This window comes from Suricata suricatta, chromosome 10 (assembly GCF_006229205.1).
Source record: "Suricata suricatta isolate VVHF042 chromosome 10, meerkat_22Aug2017_6uvM2_HiC, whole genome shotgun sequence".
Taxonomy (NCBI): domain Eukaryota; kingdom Metazoa; phylum Chordata; class Mammalia; order Carnivora; family Herpestidae; genus Suricata; species Suricata suricatta.
In genome coordinates, this window is record NC_043709.1 from 77,132,893 (window position 1) to 77,149,841 (window position 16,949).

Here is a 16,949-nt window from a genome sequence, read left to right on the forward strand (position 1 = left end):
ACTTTTCTTAGGATTCTAAAGCTTGAAATGCTTCTGTCTTCCTTAAGATTACGTCTATATAATATTGAAAGAGCTGTAGAATGGAGATATAAAATGATTATATTATCCACCTCTGTCAAATTTGGTTATTTAAGGTTTAAAAAGATCTAGAAATAAAGAAAATAGTAAAACCATGTATTTTTAAAAAAAAAAGGAAATCAATTTAGCAATTATTGAATTTCTATGTATAGGTCACTTTACTAAAATTATTGAATTTCTACTCTGTACAGAACACTAGGATAAAAGAAATAAGATTAATGTCATGGGTCTTGCCTATGAAGGAGCTTAAAACCTAGTAATGGTCCCAGAGTGCCCAACATTTAAGAGAGTGGATTCAGAAGTATTGAGGATGGGCTGCCCGCGGAACGGGACAGATGGGAAGTTCTGAATTAGAATCCTGGTGTCACACTAGCTGTGTGCTAGGGGGCCCATCACTTAGCTCTCCAAACCTCAGTTTATTTGTGTTAGGGTAGAGTTGCTGGTATTGTTTTCTAAATCTTAGGAAATCATGATGCCTGATTTCATTACACGTAAGGAGAATTAAAATGAGTAACACAAAAGAATCACTTACTGGGTCCTTAGCAGAGAGTAAATGCACGCAGCTATCAGGAACCTTAACAGGCCTGCGTGTTCTGCTCCCTGGTGGACAGACGTTCCCTCCTTGGGGCAGGGGCAGGCGCTTCACGTGCTGCGCCAGGGCCCTGGAAAAGAAAAGTGTGTTGGAGCCCAGTCACCCTTTAAATGTTGAGCTGAAGAACAATGGGCAGCCACCCCTTTGGGGGCCATAGCAGGGCGTCCAGGGGCCTGTTCCCTCCCATCTTTTCCCTTGCAGAGATACAGAAAGAAAACTACAAGAAAGGCAGTGTATGTATGTTTTCTAATTTTGCTATATGTAGGAGGTCTGATGAGGGATCCTGCTTTGAGCTGGCGAGTCAGCTGATGATAATCCACTGGAAAACAGCGTTGAGTGGAGAGGAGGGAAAAGCCATCTGTGAAGCGTCAGGGCACGAATGCCAGGCTGAGAGGCCACAAGACCTGTCGGAGGCCTTCCTTTTCACTTGGAACCAGGGCAAATCGCTGAGGTCATCTGAGCCTCATTTCCCACTATTCTCCATCAAGGAGGATGGACCATAGTTCTCAAATCTGCATGGCGGTCGTATTCATATGGAGAGTTTCCTCTTAAGAAGCCCAGCCTAATAACACCAAAGTCTTCTTAGATGCACCTTAAGTGATTTTAAAGTACAGAAAGGGTAGAAAAGCAGTGGAGTAGATCATCTCTTAGGTTCTATAGGATAAAGGCCAGAGTCCACCCAGTCTGGCCGGACTAGTGGGTACCTGGTTATGTTTGGAATGTTGCTCAGAACCATACTGTGGAAGATTTTAAACAGTCTGTACACAGCAGGGCACTCATGAGGATTTTTATATAGAGGAATGTGTAGAAAGCTGTGCTCTACAAAACATGTATCTGTCATTTGTCTGCGTGTAGTAGAAGGAGAAAGAGGCGACTAGAAGCAGGTTGTGAACTGAGGTGTTAGCAAGCAAAACTGAGTAAGGTGTAGTCACGTCAGTAGAATTGTAGGAATATGGCCACCAGTTTTTAATTATATGAGGCAATTAGTAGAGAAACATGGGCTGTAATGTGGATAGGAAAAGGGATGCCTCTGAAGCCAGAAATGGGTTGAAATGAAGTTCAGTTCTCACGTGGTAATCACAGTGCGGTATGACCAAAGAATGTACTGCTGAGACTAATCATCCTCTATAAGTTATTGTGTCAAAACCACACCTATTTCACAAGCTCCCACCAAAGGCTGAGGAAAAAGAGAGACTGCAGAAGAAATATCTCTTCTTAAGCATTTCTCTCCCTTTCAGAAACAAAAACAACAACAAAATTATTGCTTATCAATTCCTTGGGCTTTTGTAAAAAACATTTAAAAATATCTGTTAAGGTGGCATGTGCCTGACACCTTTGGGTGTCTAATGACTCTCAGAGGCTCCCAGGGAAAAGCAGAATCATCCAGGAATGCAGAGCCAGGAGGAAATGTCCTGTCTGCCTGGTCTTTGCACCTTGCAATCCTCCTATACTAAACAAAATTACATAATGAGTTATTTTTCTGAAAGTCTGTCAGCCCCTCAAGAGAATACTAGAGATACATTTTTTAATAATGAATCGAGCTCCCTGTGAATAACTTTGATGCTGACTTTTCCACTGTGTCATATGAACGGTAATGGACAGCCTCAAGTGATTAGATTCCTAGACGTCTTTAAGTGGTCATTAATCTCACTGAATTCCTATATAAAAAGTTTACGTTCCCATTCTAACTGATATGAGCCATGACAAATGAAAATCACTAATTCTTTATGAAAATCACTAATTCTTTACTATCAAATTGTTGTGGGGTTTTTTTCCTGCTGATTTTGAAGAATATCCAAGCTCAGTTATGTCCTGAGGGACTTCATCTTCAGCTTTAATTTCCTAAGTCCGGATCTTCTTTGTGGATTTTGGGAGGATTTCCAAATTAATGTTAATAAAGATTTATGAAAACCTTTGCGAAAGATTCTGCTAAGCATGAAATCAGTAGTCAAATTATCAACATTAAAAAATAAGCTTTCATTTACAAGTGCCCATGGAAGAAGTACCTCGAGGTATATTTTAGATTAAAAACCCAGAAGTATGTAAACATCCTGGACTTCTGTAGAGTCTAACAGACACTCTTTAAATGTTTGTTGGCTAAATGAATGAATCAATAGAAAAAACAGCGTTAAGGCAGCTGTGAGGCAAATTTCTTATAACCCTGCAACTTCCAAGCCACATCCCAAAGGTAATCCACTGAAGGGTGCAGGTGTTACACCTTGGTGTCAAGGTCAAGAGTGTGCATCAGGAAGAGCCCAGTTAGTTCTGCCCCAGTCTGAAGAGGAGTGCATGGACAGCTGTCTCGGTTAGGAAATGGCTAACATGTAATAGATAATAGTAAACGCTTGCTAAATCAAACAGTTAAATGGAAGGACTTTGCTGGAAACATGACTTTTTTTTCAAGGTCTATGCTAGGAGACTCCTTTCCCGGTAAGATTGCCTTGTACCATGCTGGTTATAGTACTTGGAACTCACACTTGTGGAGTCAATATTGGTTTTTCCTCTACAGATTTTCATTTTACAGAGACTGAAGCCACAGGGGGTTTGCAGTAGAAGCTACACTGAGCTGCCTTTGCTAATTTATGGAGCAATTCTGCTGAAATCTCAGTATGAGAACAAATTACCAGTGAATCTTTTTTAAATGTAGGGTTTGATTCAGGAGGTCTGAATGGGGCCAGAGGCTTTGCATTTCTAACAGGCTCCTGGTGGTATTGATGATACTGGTCCATGAATCACACTTGGAACAGCAAGGTCATACGAGGTGGATTTCTAAGTAGTTAGAAAAAGCAGATCCGGTGTGATGGACGAGCACTGGATCGCAACCCAGAAGATGGGTTATATGAACATGATGAGTCACTTGACTTTTCTGAATCCACATTTTCTCATTAGAAAAATGAATATGATAGGACAGTGAACACCTGCTGCATGGGATTGTTGTGAAAATTTATAATGTTATGTGAAAATTTACCAGTCTATGGTACATTGCCAGATAAATGATTGTTGACCCTAAACAGTGAAAACATAGGCACACAATTCCATCATGGTGATTGGTAAAGATGAGGGGATCCTTAGGCTGTGTGCTGTCTATATTTCCAGGGATTCTATTTTTACATCCCACTGCTTAGCAAGTGGCGAGTGTTTGTGAAATTGTATTTGTAGTGAAGTTGATCACTGCCACTGTATATTTTTGGCTTCAAAAATGTCGATATCAGGATAATGACCCAGTGTTCCCCCCATGGCACTAGCAGGAAAGAGAACTGCTACCCAAAATATTGGTAATAACTTTGGGCCCTCGAGTCCTCTTTGAACCAGAAATAATCACTTTCAAGAGAAGACTAAAATGAAGAAGACCGAACTAGCCCAGGTTTTCAATAAAAACATAATGAATAAAATAGCTGATCTTTCTTTGCCAGCCAGTAGTCACAGTATTTCCTCACTTCATAAATTATGTATAAATGGATCCCTCTTCAATGTAAAAGCAAAGGTTCACATGAGCAGTTTGGCTGGCTTGTCCCTGACAGGCGTCTCGGCCACTGTGAGTGCCCAGCCTGTGGTGGTACAGCTAGTTGTCCACGGGCTCAACACATCATCCACATCATTGTGGACCGGCTCCCTCGAATACCTTCACCATTGCTCCTCTGACAGTCAAGGTTTCTGGTTAACAAACTTGCAAAATATTAAAATCTTATTTAAGTTTATTTTCTTGTTTAGAGAGGGGGAAGGGGGTGGAGAGAGAATCCCAAGCAGGATCCATGCTGTCAGCACAGAGCCCGACATGGGACTCAAACTCAAAAACCATGAGATCATGACCTGAGCCAAAACCATGTCGGATGCTTAATTGACTGAGCCACCCAGGCGTCCCAGACTTGTAAAATATTAAATAAAACTCTCAAAAAGTGCATAGCAGGAGCTAGAAGGTAGAAAAATCAGTGAATAACCTGCAGCATCATTTGTATCTCTTTCCACTTAGAATTCAGAGACAGAAACTGTTAGTACCTTGTGACAATCTAGTTTAATTCATTTGCAATGTAATCCAGAGAGAATCAGGTAATCTTTGCTAAAAGAAATGAGATTTTAATGCCTAGTCAGAGGATTTAAACATCATTTTATTAAAATATGTTATTTTTTCCCTCTTTTAGGTCTCAGGAGAAAAAAGAAGAGGCTATCACCTTACTGAAGGACTCCATTAAATACGGTCCAGAGTTTGCAGATGCATATTCAAGCTTAGCTTCATTGCTGGCTGAGCAGGTAATCCTTTCCTTTGAACTTGACATATTTTTTTAGGTGTTTATTGTTTGTTTTTTGGGGTTTTTTTTGAAAGACAGAGACAGCTTGAAGAGGAGAGGGTCGGAGAAAGAGGGAGACACAGAATCTGAAGCAGGCTTCAGGCTCTGAGCTAGCTGTCAGCATAGAGCGTGACATGGGGCTCCAACCCACCAACTGTGAGATCATGACCTAAGCCAAAGCCTGACGCTTAAGCAGCTGAGCCACCCAGGCACCCTGGTGTTTATTGTTGGGGTACGCCTGGGTGACTCAGTCAGTTAAGCATCCGACTCTTGATTTCCGCTCAGGTCATGATCTCACAGTTCATGAGTTTGAGCCCCGCATTGGACTCTACGCTGACAGCGTGGATCCTGCTTGGGATTGTCTCTCTCCTTCTCTCTGCCCTTCCCCCACTTGCACTTTCTCTCTTTCAAAATAATTATAACAAAAACTTACAATTTTTGCTATTGACTGTATAAATTAATATTACCCATATTTTGGTACTGATGATTCAGTTTGTAAACCCCTAGTGGACAACTAATCTCTGTTTTCTTCTTGACAGAAATTACAGACCTAGCTTTCTTACTCCAATACTCTTATGTAGTGAAGGTAGCCTTTAGACAAAGATTAAGGGTCATTAGAGGTCATTGATGTATTCTGTATCACTTCGGGGGTGAAATCTCTCATTAACAATATACAATATTTGCTAGGTTTATTGCTATTTCTTATATTTTTCTGAGGACTTGCTAATGGAGTCAGATCTCCAAACTCAACATGGAACCAATTACTGAGATCCTGTGTCTTCTCCATACCTGTTAGAAGATCACAGAGGCTTATACAACAGATTCTGAAGAGAGAACATTTCTCATGGCATAGAGGGATATTTTTATTCCCCTCCTCTCTTCACTTGTGTCTAAATGATTAGATACTATTTTTCAGTGTTCAGCATGCCCCCTGCTAAGGGGAAACAAACATAAATTGTCTCCTCTAAACAGTTTTGTTGACACACATAAGTGCCCTCAATACATAGTGGATTCTATCACACAATTGGCCAGATTGTCTTTAAAGTCAAAGTCAACACTTCAAAAGATGCCCTGCAGCATTCAGTTGACTTAAATGTAATGAATAATTTGATTACATGTCAGTTACATAGAGGTGTGATTTCCATTCAAAAACTATTGGATGGTTCACCAGGAAGCAAATTTAGAACTCTCTATGGATATTTAAGTGTCAGAAACAATAAGACTAGTTTTTCATGCTCTGATATTCTCTGTATAGTGTAGGCGGGCTTTAGATAGACACTCAGGTCTGTAGAGGGTGATTTCAATGCATGTTTTAGCACAGTGTTTAAGCTGACTTGATGACGGTTGTGTTCCATGTTACACACTGGCGGTCATCGGCTACCTTTGGCTTGTGTTGAAGTAGACACTGTGGGAAGTTTCTGAAGCAAAGATGGACTCTGTCATCTTCATTTTTCCTCACCTCATCCTGGCTTGTTCATTTTCATAAGGAGACCTGTATCCTGCCCCTGCCTGGCTGGGTGTCTGGCAGTTACTCATGCATGCCAAGCAGGCTTCTCTCTTAGGGCCTCTGCACCAACTGTTCCCTTTGCCTGCAACAGATTTCTCCCAGACATCTCAGAGTATCCTTCCTCATGTCATGCTGGTGTCTCTGCAACGTTACCGTATCTGAGGGGTTGTCTGTGATTACCCTTCCTAACTAGCAACCTCACACTGACCACCATGTTCTCTTTCCCCTTTCCGTGCCTTATGTGTCCCCAAAGTATTTATCACAATCTAACATATGTTTGTCTATGATCCTTCTCCCACCACTAGAATTTTTAACTCATGAGAATGACAGTCTCTTCTGTTCATGGCTGTTTCCCCATGTCTGTCACATTGTATGCAGTAAATAAATTTTGAGTGAATAAATGAATCCATATGAACTGGAGAGCATATGGTCCCTCCAATCCAGTACATAGTCTAAATTTTATTCTTACATTACAGTAGAACTAAGCCTTTGGGCCACACTATTGTGCAATTGGTCATACCTATGTGTGATGCTGTTGTCCTACACGGGGGGATAGCGTGAGGACCACCGTGGGAAATTACTCATCGTAACCATAGAATCAGGGGTGGGGTTGAGGGCAGTGCCTGTTGCATCATTCAGTGGCTTTTTCGTAAGGACTCAGGAGAAATTTCTCTCATCTCACTACTAGGAAAGGCTCAGCTTCTCCTGAATTACAAGCTTTTTGCTTTATTTTTACTCTAATGAAGGAAAAGTCTTGCAAATACTGAGAAGGGTCAAGTGTATGTCCATCCCCCTTTCCCTGCCTTCTGACTAACAACCATTCAGACTGTATATTCTGCTCTTCTCTATGTGCTGCTTTAACTCCTCAATTTATTATTTTCCTTAATTTATTTTATTCAATTTTTGTTTTCAATTTGTACTTTTTATTCCTTTTCTTGGATTTTAATTTTTAAAAGCTACCTCAATTTCTTTGTGGAATTATGAGGTATAGATAAGTAAATACAGTTAACTCTTAAACAATGAGGGGGTTAGGGGTGCTGGCCACCTGTTCAGTTGAAAATCTACATAGTGACTCCCCAAAACCTTAACTACTAAAAACCTGTTGTTGACTGGAAGCCTTACCAATAATATAAATAGTTGATTACATATATTGTGTATATTATGTGTTTTATATACTGTATTCTTATAACAAATGGAAATGTTAAGAAAATCATAAGGAAAGTACATTTAGAGTACTGTGCTATATTTATCAAAAAAACCCATGTATACGTGGACCCGCGCTGTTCAAACCTATGTTGTTCAAGGGTCAACAGTAAATAAAGCGTTCCTTTAATAGTGCCCAGTTCGTATCTTTTCTTCCTCAACTCACCAGTACAGATAATAAACATTTAATTCTTCCTTCTTGATGAAATTACACTTAAGTAAGTAGATAAATTATATTGTCACTTACCTAATACCAGTGGTAACACAGTACATTGCTTTTTGGGGAGTTCTTTACAGATAAGAGTAGAACTCCTATCCATCCACATACTTCCATCTTCCAAAAATGCTATCTTTTCTTTCTCCCCTATAAATCCTGTCAAGTTAAGATCCAATTCAACACCCACTTCTTCCTATGAAATTTCTCCACCTCCCCTTCTCATATGGAGTCATGTTTCCTCAGAACTCCTTTTAGAAAAATGTTTATTTATTTATTTTGAGAGAGAGAGAATGTGTGCACACAAGTGGGGGAGGGGCAGAGAAAGGGAGAGAGAGAGTCCCAAGCAGAGATTTACACTGTCAGCACAGAACCCAACTCAGGACTCGATCCCATGAACCATGAGATCATGACCTAAACCGAAACCAAGGATCAGATGCTTAACTGACTGAGTCACTCAGGCACCCCTTCTTGGAGCTCCTATAACACTAATGGGAACACACACCAACATGCAAACCAATCACATATTTTTATTTCTTGAATTAATATCTGGAACTATAAGTAATTTTTCATGTTTATTTTCTTCACAAGACTGTAAGTTTTTTTTTTTTTTTAAAGAAAAGCAGTGTCTTCTTTGTGTACCTATTTCTTTTCCAAGGCTTAGGATAGTTCACTGTGTAATACAGGCATTCATACAGCATGTCTTCACTTGATTTACTTTGGGATTCAATTACTCTCTGGTGTGATATTAAGAGCAATTGACAGGGGACTAGAAGACCTAGTTCTAGACCTTACTCCATAGTGAACTGACTGCACAGACTTGGGTAAGGGGTATTTTACCTCTCTGGGCCCCAGTTTCCAAATACAAAAATTGACAAATACTCTAAATAATCTTTACTTTACTGCATCTATGGCATTAACATTTTGAGTGCTTGAAATTCTCTTTCTTTAATGTCAGCTAAGTGCTTTTGAGTCCTTTTCTCCGACATTCTTTGCATTAGCTAAGATATTTATCCAGTGAATATCCAGGTATTTCACTTGGCAATTCATTAGAAGTGTTCTTTGCCATCTCTTTATTCAAGTACAATTAACATATACTGTTATGTTAGCTTTGGGTGCATAATATTGTGATAGAACAATGCTCTATATTACTCAGTGCTCATCAGTATACATGTACTCTTAATGCCCTTAGTTCTAAGGAATGTTTTGATGAATAGTGTAAGGCTCCACTGTAATTAGTACTATTGTTTCTATACAAATACAGCATTAATATCGTAATATTATGAAAAGTGATTTGTCTTAATCAATATCTGGAAGCTTCAATTGTGTCTTCTTTCTAAATTGAGGAGCTCCAAGTTGATGAAACATTACTGTACCAAAAATGTGATCTTGAAATTTACTGTAGTCCATTCTGCAGTATCGTGCTATTAACACATTTTATAGAAAGTGGAAGTTTAAAAAGGACAACAAATATCCATTTTCCTCTGTTATGTCTAAGAACTGTCAGATGCCTTATTTAAATTCAGTTACGGGATAAATTTAATTTTTGTGAACCACAGTGGTAAGTTGAAGTAGTCATTGCATGTCATATAGTTGAAGTTATGAACAATTTCTAAGAAGAACAATGATCATGATATTTTCTCCCATACAAGGGGCACACCTTTTGCCAGGTTTTCCTACTTGAAGTTCAAATGTAAAATGCTATGAGATCTAAGAATATAATTGAAAGATTGGAAGGGTTTCTCTTTTGCTCCTTTGGGCAATTGATTTTAACATCAAAGAGAACAGCTGTTGGGCATAACTCAGGATTGCCTTCCCTCTCTGACTTTCAACATCTTGTCTTCATGTTTTGAATTCTTGAGTAATAAAAGAAGGCTTCAGAGGCACAAGCAAGGCACAGAGAAACTGATAGAGAACAATCCATCAACTTAACATTCTTTGGTAGTACATGAATTCATTTCTTGGTGGCACAACCGTACTTAATAGCTTTCGAGCGTTTCAGAATCCCAGAGTGTATCAAAGCAGTGACCACAAACCTTGGTCAGTCTGTAACACACTTGTGAAACCATCCCTTCACTTAGCAAGTCATCTTCCAGTGTCACCTGGACAATGCTTGGCCCAGGTGTACTGTGGTCGTGGGCCAATCTCATGATAGGAAATGTTTTCCTCCAGTGAGCTAACATCAGTCATGCATCCTATAATTTGCTCCCTTTGAGCTCGATCTAACAGACAGCTTGTTGCACATAGCCTAAGAACACAGCTGTTATCCCTTCTCTAATTATCACTTTTCAAAGCCAGCCCTGTTTCTTTCACCTTGTTTCTCTTTTACCCAGGTTTTCAAATTCTTTGCTTCTAGTCATGTTGCTTTGCGTAGCCTCTAGACTGTCCATTTCTCTATGACAGTATGGCTTCTTGTATTGAACTGTAGTTCAGCAAGTTCAGGGTGGAATAGAAATGCTTCCTTGGTTTGACATCCTGTGTGTCTAATAAATGACACCCCAAACTGAATAATATGGGTTATCTGGCATCCACATGATGCTTTGGCTGACATGGGAGATATAGTCAACTGAAATTTCTTTTTCTTTTTTTAATTATTTTTAAAAAATAATTTATTGTCATGTTGGCTAGCATACAGTGTATACAGTGTGCTGTTGGTTTCGGTGGTAAATTCCCCTGATTCATCACTTACATACAACACCCAGTGCTCATCCCAACAAGTGCCCTCCTCAATGCCCATCGCCCATTTTCCCCTCACCACCCCCCTTAATCCTCAGTTTGTTCTCTGCATTTAAGAGTCTCTTATGGTTTGCCTCCCTCCCTCTCTGTTTATAACTATTTTTTCCCCTTCCGTTCCCCCATGGTCTTCTGTTTCTCAAGTTCCATATATGAGTGAAAACATGTGATATCTATCTTTCTCTGACTTATTTCACTCAGCATAATACCCTCCAGTTCCATACACGTTGCTGCAAATGGCAGAATTTCATTCTTTCTCATTGCCAAGTAGTATTCCATTGTGTATATAAACCACAACTTCTTTATCCATTCATCAGGTGATGGACAGTTAGGCTCTTACCATACTACAGTGGTATCTCAGTGTGGTTTTGATTTGTATTTCCCTGGTGATGAGTGATAGTCAACTGAAATTTCTGAAAAATATGAGCACTTGTAAGTCCAGGTCTCACACATTTTGCAGGCATGTTTTTACAGCCTGGATGAAAGGATTCATATTTATCTATATTTAATATCAACTTATTTATTAGCCTAGAAATTTCATGTGTTCTAGGACTTTTTAGTCCTTTTTTCTGACATTCTTTGTATTAACTACTCTTTCTAGATATTTTACATGGCAAATTGAATAAGAATACTTTCTAGTTACTCATTTACATTTTTGGTTTAAAAAAATGCCACAGAGATGAGTAGCAGGTTAGAAAGCCTTACATTGTGTCTTTCGGACCTTCTCTCCAGGTTAACCTCTATTGTACCCAAGATTCTTTAGGTACAGTTATTTTTTGATTAACTGATCAAATCACATTAGCATCTAGCTCACCTCGTCTTATCTACTAGGATGTGAGCCGCTATGTCAGAAACCTGCTGAAATCCTTCCCCTGATTGAAGGTTGGGATTCTATTAAAAAAACAAAAATGGGATTCCTTGCCATGCCTTGCTCTTCCTGTACACACGCGGCTGTCTGTTGACACCACTTCCCATGCTCACTGCCAATAAAACTGTGAGTGTAATAATCCCTTCTGGGGATTGTCTGAGACTAACATTGTGTTCCTGGCTCTGTCGGAACCTGAAGGTAACAAGTAATTCTGCTGGGGCACAGTAGAGAAATTGAAAAGGGAAATTTGAAAAATGGGTTAATAAGTTGAAAAGGCATTACATGCTGGAGCCGTTTAAGGCCCATAGTGGAGCCCAATTTGACGTTGATAGAGAGTAAGAAGCAAAGGCAAGTGTCTAAGAAGAGAGTGATAAAACATGAGAGGAAGAAAATATGTGGGGATATGTGGGGTATTTTGAGGAGGCTTTTAAATGCAGTGTGATGTGAGTAGTTGAGAGCATCATTTCTGGAACAAAGTGTGGGAATGGACAGACGTTATTGTGGAAGAAGAATCCCTTTGTGTTTAACAACTGTTGGTCTGTGAAAGCTGAAAGGAAAAGAAAATAGAAAATTAAAAATTCCAGGGCAGAACACCTCAAGGACTGAGGAGACACACAGCTGCTGGGCACCGTGAGGAAACCAAGGAGAAGGGAGATTTTAAGAAGGGAGGAGAAGAGATCAGCTTCCGCATCCCTTTTCTATTACACAAGTAGTATGAAAATGTAAATGAAAAGTGAGAAAAAGTCAGAGAAAATAAAATATACCGTTCATTAATAAAGTAATACCTGGAAACAAGAAATACTATTATTTTTTTAATAACCTGCAGGTCTTACAATATGCTTTTGTTTTCATACATTCACAAGTAATTTGGATCCTGTTCTTTTCACTTGCCATTAAATTATGCATATTATACATATTTTCATGGCCTTCATAAGTGCCATTTCAATGGCTACTTACCAGTTATCAAAATGATAAATTCTAATTTATGTAATAATACACCAACTTTTGGCCATTTGGGTTCTGTGTGTGTGTATGGCAATGAACTTTTCCTTTCTTTTTTTTTTAATTTTAAAATTCATTTATTTTGAGAGAGAAAGAGAGAGAGAGAGAGTGAATAGGGGAGGGGAAGAGAGAGAGGGAGAGAGAGAATCCCAAGCAGGCTCCACTCTGTCAGCACAGAGCCCGATGCGGGGCTTGAACCCATGAACCATGAGATCACTATAGATAGATTACTATAAGTGGAAGTCTCGTGTCAGAGTATCAGCACATTTCAGTGAGATACCTTACTAAATTGCTCTTGACATATATTACTCATTTGCTTTCCAAAAGAGTGGTACCGGTCTTCTCTGCCACCAGCAGTATACAACCTTTAAGTATTGAATGTTAGTGGAACATTTAAGTGGAAATAGCATGTGGACAGATGGCAGTGAGAAAGATTAGGGCTGGGAAGATGGGTTTAGGACTTCAAATAAATGAAACCGTATTATGAGTGGTAATTTCTCTGAGGTGAAAATGAAGAATAGTGTCTGTGTTGGTGGGGGCGGGGGATGGGAAATAACTTAATACATTTTTTAACCTCCTCATTTCACAGAGAACAGTGTGGAGTTCACAGAATTAAGTGCCATTCAAGATCATACAAATAACTAGTGTCAGGACCAGGACTAGAGGCTGGTCTTTTGACTTGTTGGCACTGCTCTTTCACTGTATGACATCAGGGTCCCATGATTGGACCATGGTAATGGGTAGGGTCAAGGAGGCGGAGCGTGAAAGGAGGGGGAAGGAAAGAGAGAAGTGATAGAGGAAAGCTAGGGGGGTGACTTGTCATAGATGTGAGATACATTTTTAAAAATTTCAGAAAAAAAAAACTGATACCCCTGTTTGTCTACTGCAGCAAAGAGGTCAAGAAGACTGAGGACAGAAGATAAACTCTTAGATTTAAAGTCAAGGTGGTCTCAGGCTTACTGTTCTCTCCTGGTTCTCCATTACCACTCAGAGCTGGCAGTACTCCAGCTTCACAGATGGGACTGCAAACATTTGTAAACCCACCATCATTTTGAACCAGCCTACTTTTGCAATAGATTATATAGCTTGCATTATACCAGCACTAAAGGAAAAAAAAATTAATACTGCTTATGACCCCGACCTACTGTAAATTATTGCTAGCCCCAGGTTTATATGCTCTTGAAAAACTCAATTAATTCATTTCATAACACTTAAAATAAAAATTTTTCTTTTATGTATTTTGGAATATGACTGAACATGATATAAGAATGAAAAGAAAATTGGAACAATGAAATATAAGTTAGGAATATAGATCAAGAGTGAAAAGTCCAGAGTCAGCCTTTTTCCTTCCATCCTATGGGTAGATTCAGCCACATACACTGTGGCCAAATCAACGTGAACTGGACCCTACCTTAACAATTTATCCATTTAATTATTCAGCACATATTTATTGACCATCTAAGTACCACTAAGCATTAGGATTTTTTAAAATGTTTATTCCTTTTTTGAGAGAGAGAGAGCACAAGTAGGGGAGGACAGAGAGATTGGGAAACGGAATCCGAAGCAGGCTCTGGGCTCTGAGCTATCGTCACAGATCCATATACGGGACTCGAACTCACCAACTGCAAGATCATGACCTGAGCCAAAGTCAGATGTTTAACCAATATTTAACCACCCCAAGCATTAGGATTGTTGACTAAGAAGGTGTGGGCCTTATCCTCATGGAACTTAAGAGTCTAGAAGGAAGGGTATCCCTAAGCAAAGAATTATAGTACCATATCCAATATCTAACACAATTACAACAAATGTGCAAAGAGAAAGTACCAGTGAGAATATTATAGGGACCTAATCTAATGTGGGAAGGAGCATTGGAGAACAGGGGCAGTTGCCAAAAAGTGACATTTAATCTGATTCCTAAAGAACTTTTAGATATCAACAAGGTAAAAATGAATAAGAAAAACATTCTGGCTAGAGGAAATAGACTGTGTGATGGCTCTGGGGTGAAGAAAAGTGGGATCTCTTCCTGTAATAGAAAATTGTGTGCCTAGAAGTGCAGAGAATAAGTACAAAATAGTGTGAGAAGAGTGTGGAGATGGAGGCAACTGTAATTCTCTGCAAATGTGGGCTTCCTCCCCCCTTTTCTCCTGGTCTCCTGACGTGTTTACACCTGTGCTTGCTTACTCTCGTCATTCCTTTAGTTTGTCTTCAATGATTCTTAGCATTTCCTCTTTAAAGTGATTACTTCTTGCATACTTAAATTGTTACAGGGTGGTGTTGATCACAGTCTTCTGGGCAATAAAAAAAAATTCAAGATTAAGAAGTACCTGACATTTCCTTGGTGAGGAGAAATGCCAAGTTTATCGGTTCATCTTATTTGGATGAGAGAGAGAATTAGACATCAAATATTGGCAGCTCATTGCTCATGAATGTCCATGCTGATGACTGATAGGTGGAAGAACTGTTTTCTAAAGACAATAAAAGCAAAGGAGAGGGTGAGAAAGCAATCTCTGCAGTGTGTGTTGAGCTATGTCTTTTTTTTCTTAATTAAAAAAGATTTTCTTTATGTTTATATCCAAGTGAGTTAGCATATAGTGCAACAATGATTCCAGAAGTAGATTCCTTAATGCCCGTTACCCATTTAGCCCACCCCCCCCACAAACCCTCCAGTAACCCTCTGTTTGTTCTCCATATTTAAGAGTCTCTTATGTTTTCACCCCTCCCTGTTTTTATATTATTGTTGCTTCCCTTACCTTATGTTCATCTGTTTTGTATCTTAAAGTCATCAAATGAGTAAAGTCATATGATATTTGTCTTTTTCTGGCTGACTCATTTCACTTAGTATAGTACCCTCTACTTCCATCCATGTAGTTGCAAATGGTAAGATTTCATTCTTCTTGATTGCTGAGTAATACTCCATTGTATGTACATACCACATCTTCTTTATCCATTCATCCATCAGTGGACATTTGGTGAGCTGCTATGGCTTGAAGAGTTTCTTAGAGAAATCATTGACATGAGCTTAAACATCCATTGGTTCTAAACTTACCAAATTTGTCATAGTAAATAAAGGCATTGGGCTAATGAGGAAATAACCGTATGGCTCTGTGTGTTCATATCATGACCAGAATAAAAATACTTCTAGAATACAATTCAGATGCATGACATGATGTCAGAGCACTAGCACAGCTTTCCATCTCCATCTCTGTAGGTCCTTCACCACACTGGAATACCACATCTTACACCTTCCGCACAGCAAGTGCACGTTACAGGTCCTTCTTCAAGCCAGCTGTTGACAAAGTGTTGACTGGGGAACCCAGAGGTCCAAGAAGGTCAATGCCATTTTCACAATACTACTACTAAGTCACTTGCCTTTTTTACTCCCATTCTCTTGTGAGTGTAAAGTATTTTTAGAGGATCATGATATATTTACAATTATGAAAAGACTATTACAATAGTCTCCCATTTTCCAATAAAATTTCTGTGTGAGAGCAGCGTTTCTTCACATATTTCAACTAAAAACATAAAAACAGATTTGCACACATACACATGAAAAATAGACTAGCACCAAAGTAGATATGAGAATCCAGCTGTCTTCTATTAAGCCAGACATTAAAGAGATTTGTAAAAATATGAAATAATGCCAGCATTCTCACTAATATTTTTGTTGTGGAAAAAATTTTTTTTATTTTTCATACAAATGTGTTATGTTTTAGTTTATTATATTTTAAATACACTAATAAATATTTTTTAAATTTCTCAGCCTTATTTCTGTTGTGGTAAATGTTGATAGATGTAGCTCACACAAACAAAGCTCTTTGGGGGGTCCTCAGTAATTTCTAGAGTAGAAAAGGATCTGCAAAACCAACAAGTTTGAGAATTGTTGCATTAAGCCCATGTCCATTTGTCCTCCTGGCTGCTACAATGTGAAGTGTAAGAAGTTTTCCAAACATATCAGTTGGCCCAAAAAAGTAAATTATAGTCGAGGTGCTTTTTCCAAAATCTACTCTTTCCTTTCCTTGAGGTAAAAAGCATGTCGTGTTGGGTAATGACAGCATGTAAGAAGTGGAGATGTTGACTATGTTTTATCTCTCCCCCAAGGCCCATTTTATTTCCACCCTCCTGAAAATGCATCAGCCTTGGAGAGGAGCCCATGGTTGCATGCTGCCCATTTTAACCATCGCCCTCAAAGGTGATTTCATGCTCAGGCAGCGGTTGCTGGGGACTCTGGTGTGAAGCAGACAGTATTATTTGTCAGAGCCATTCTCTGGTCACAAGCATCTTTAATTAAAGTTGTCCTATAAATAGCTTATATTCATTTCCTCTGAATCTCACAAGTCAGTAGAGACTTGGAATGATTAGCTTAGGTCAGGACATCTAGCCAGATGAGGTAATGAAAAGTGAGTGCTTGAAATAGAGCTTCAGGGATTCAGTACTACTACTTGTTAAGAAAAATGCATTGCCCTTCC

The 16,949-nt window shown here is 39.1% G+C and overlaps 1 protein-coding gene across 1 annotated transcript in view; it reads left to right on the top strand.

Annotated features, from left to right (window-relative positions):
- Positions 1-16,949, top strand: part of TMTC1 (transmembrane O-mannosyltransferase targeting cadherins 1) — a gene marked incomplete at its 5' end in the record, with an annotated part of 270,826 nt that overhangs the window by 230,444 nt on the left and 23,433 nt on the right. Inside the window, 1 exon segment of the mRNA XM_029955518.1 lies at positions 4,810-4,918. Coding sequence (XP_029811378.1) covers positions 4,810-4,918 — 109 coding nt within the window.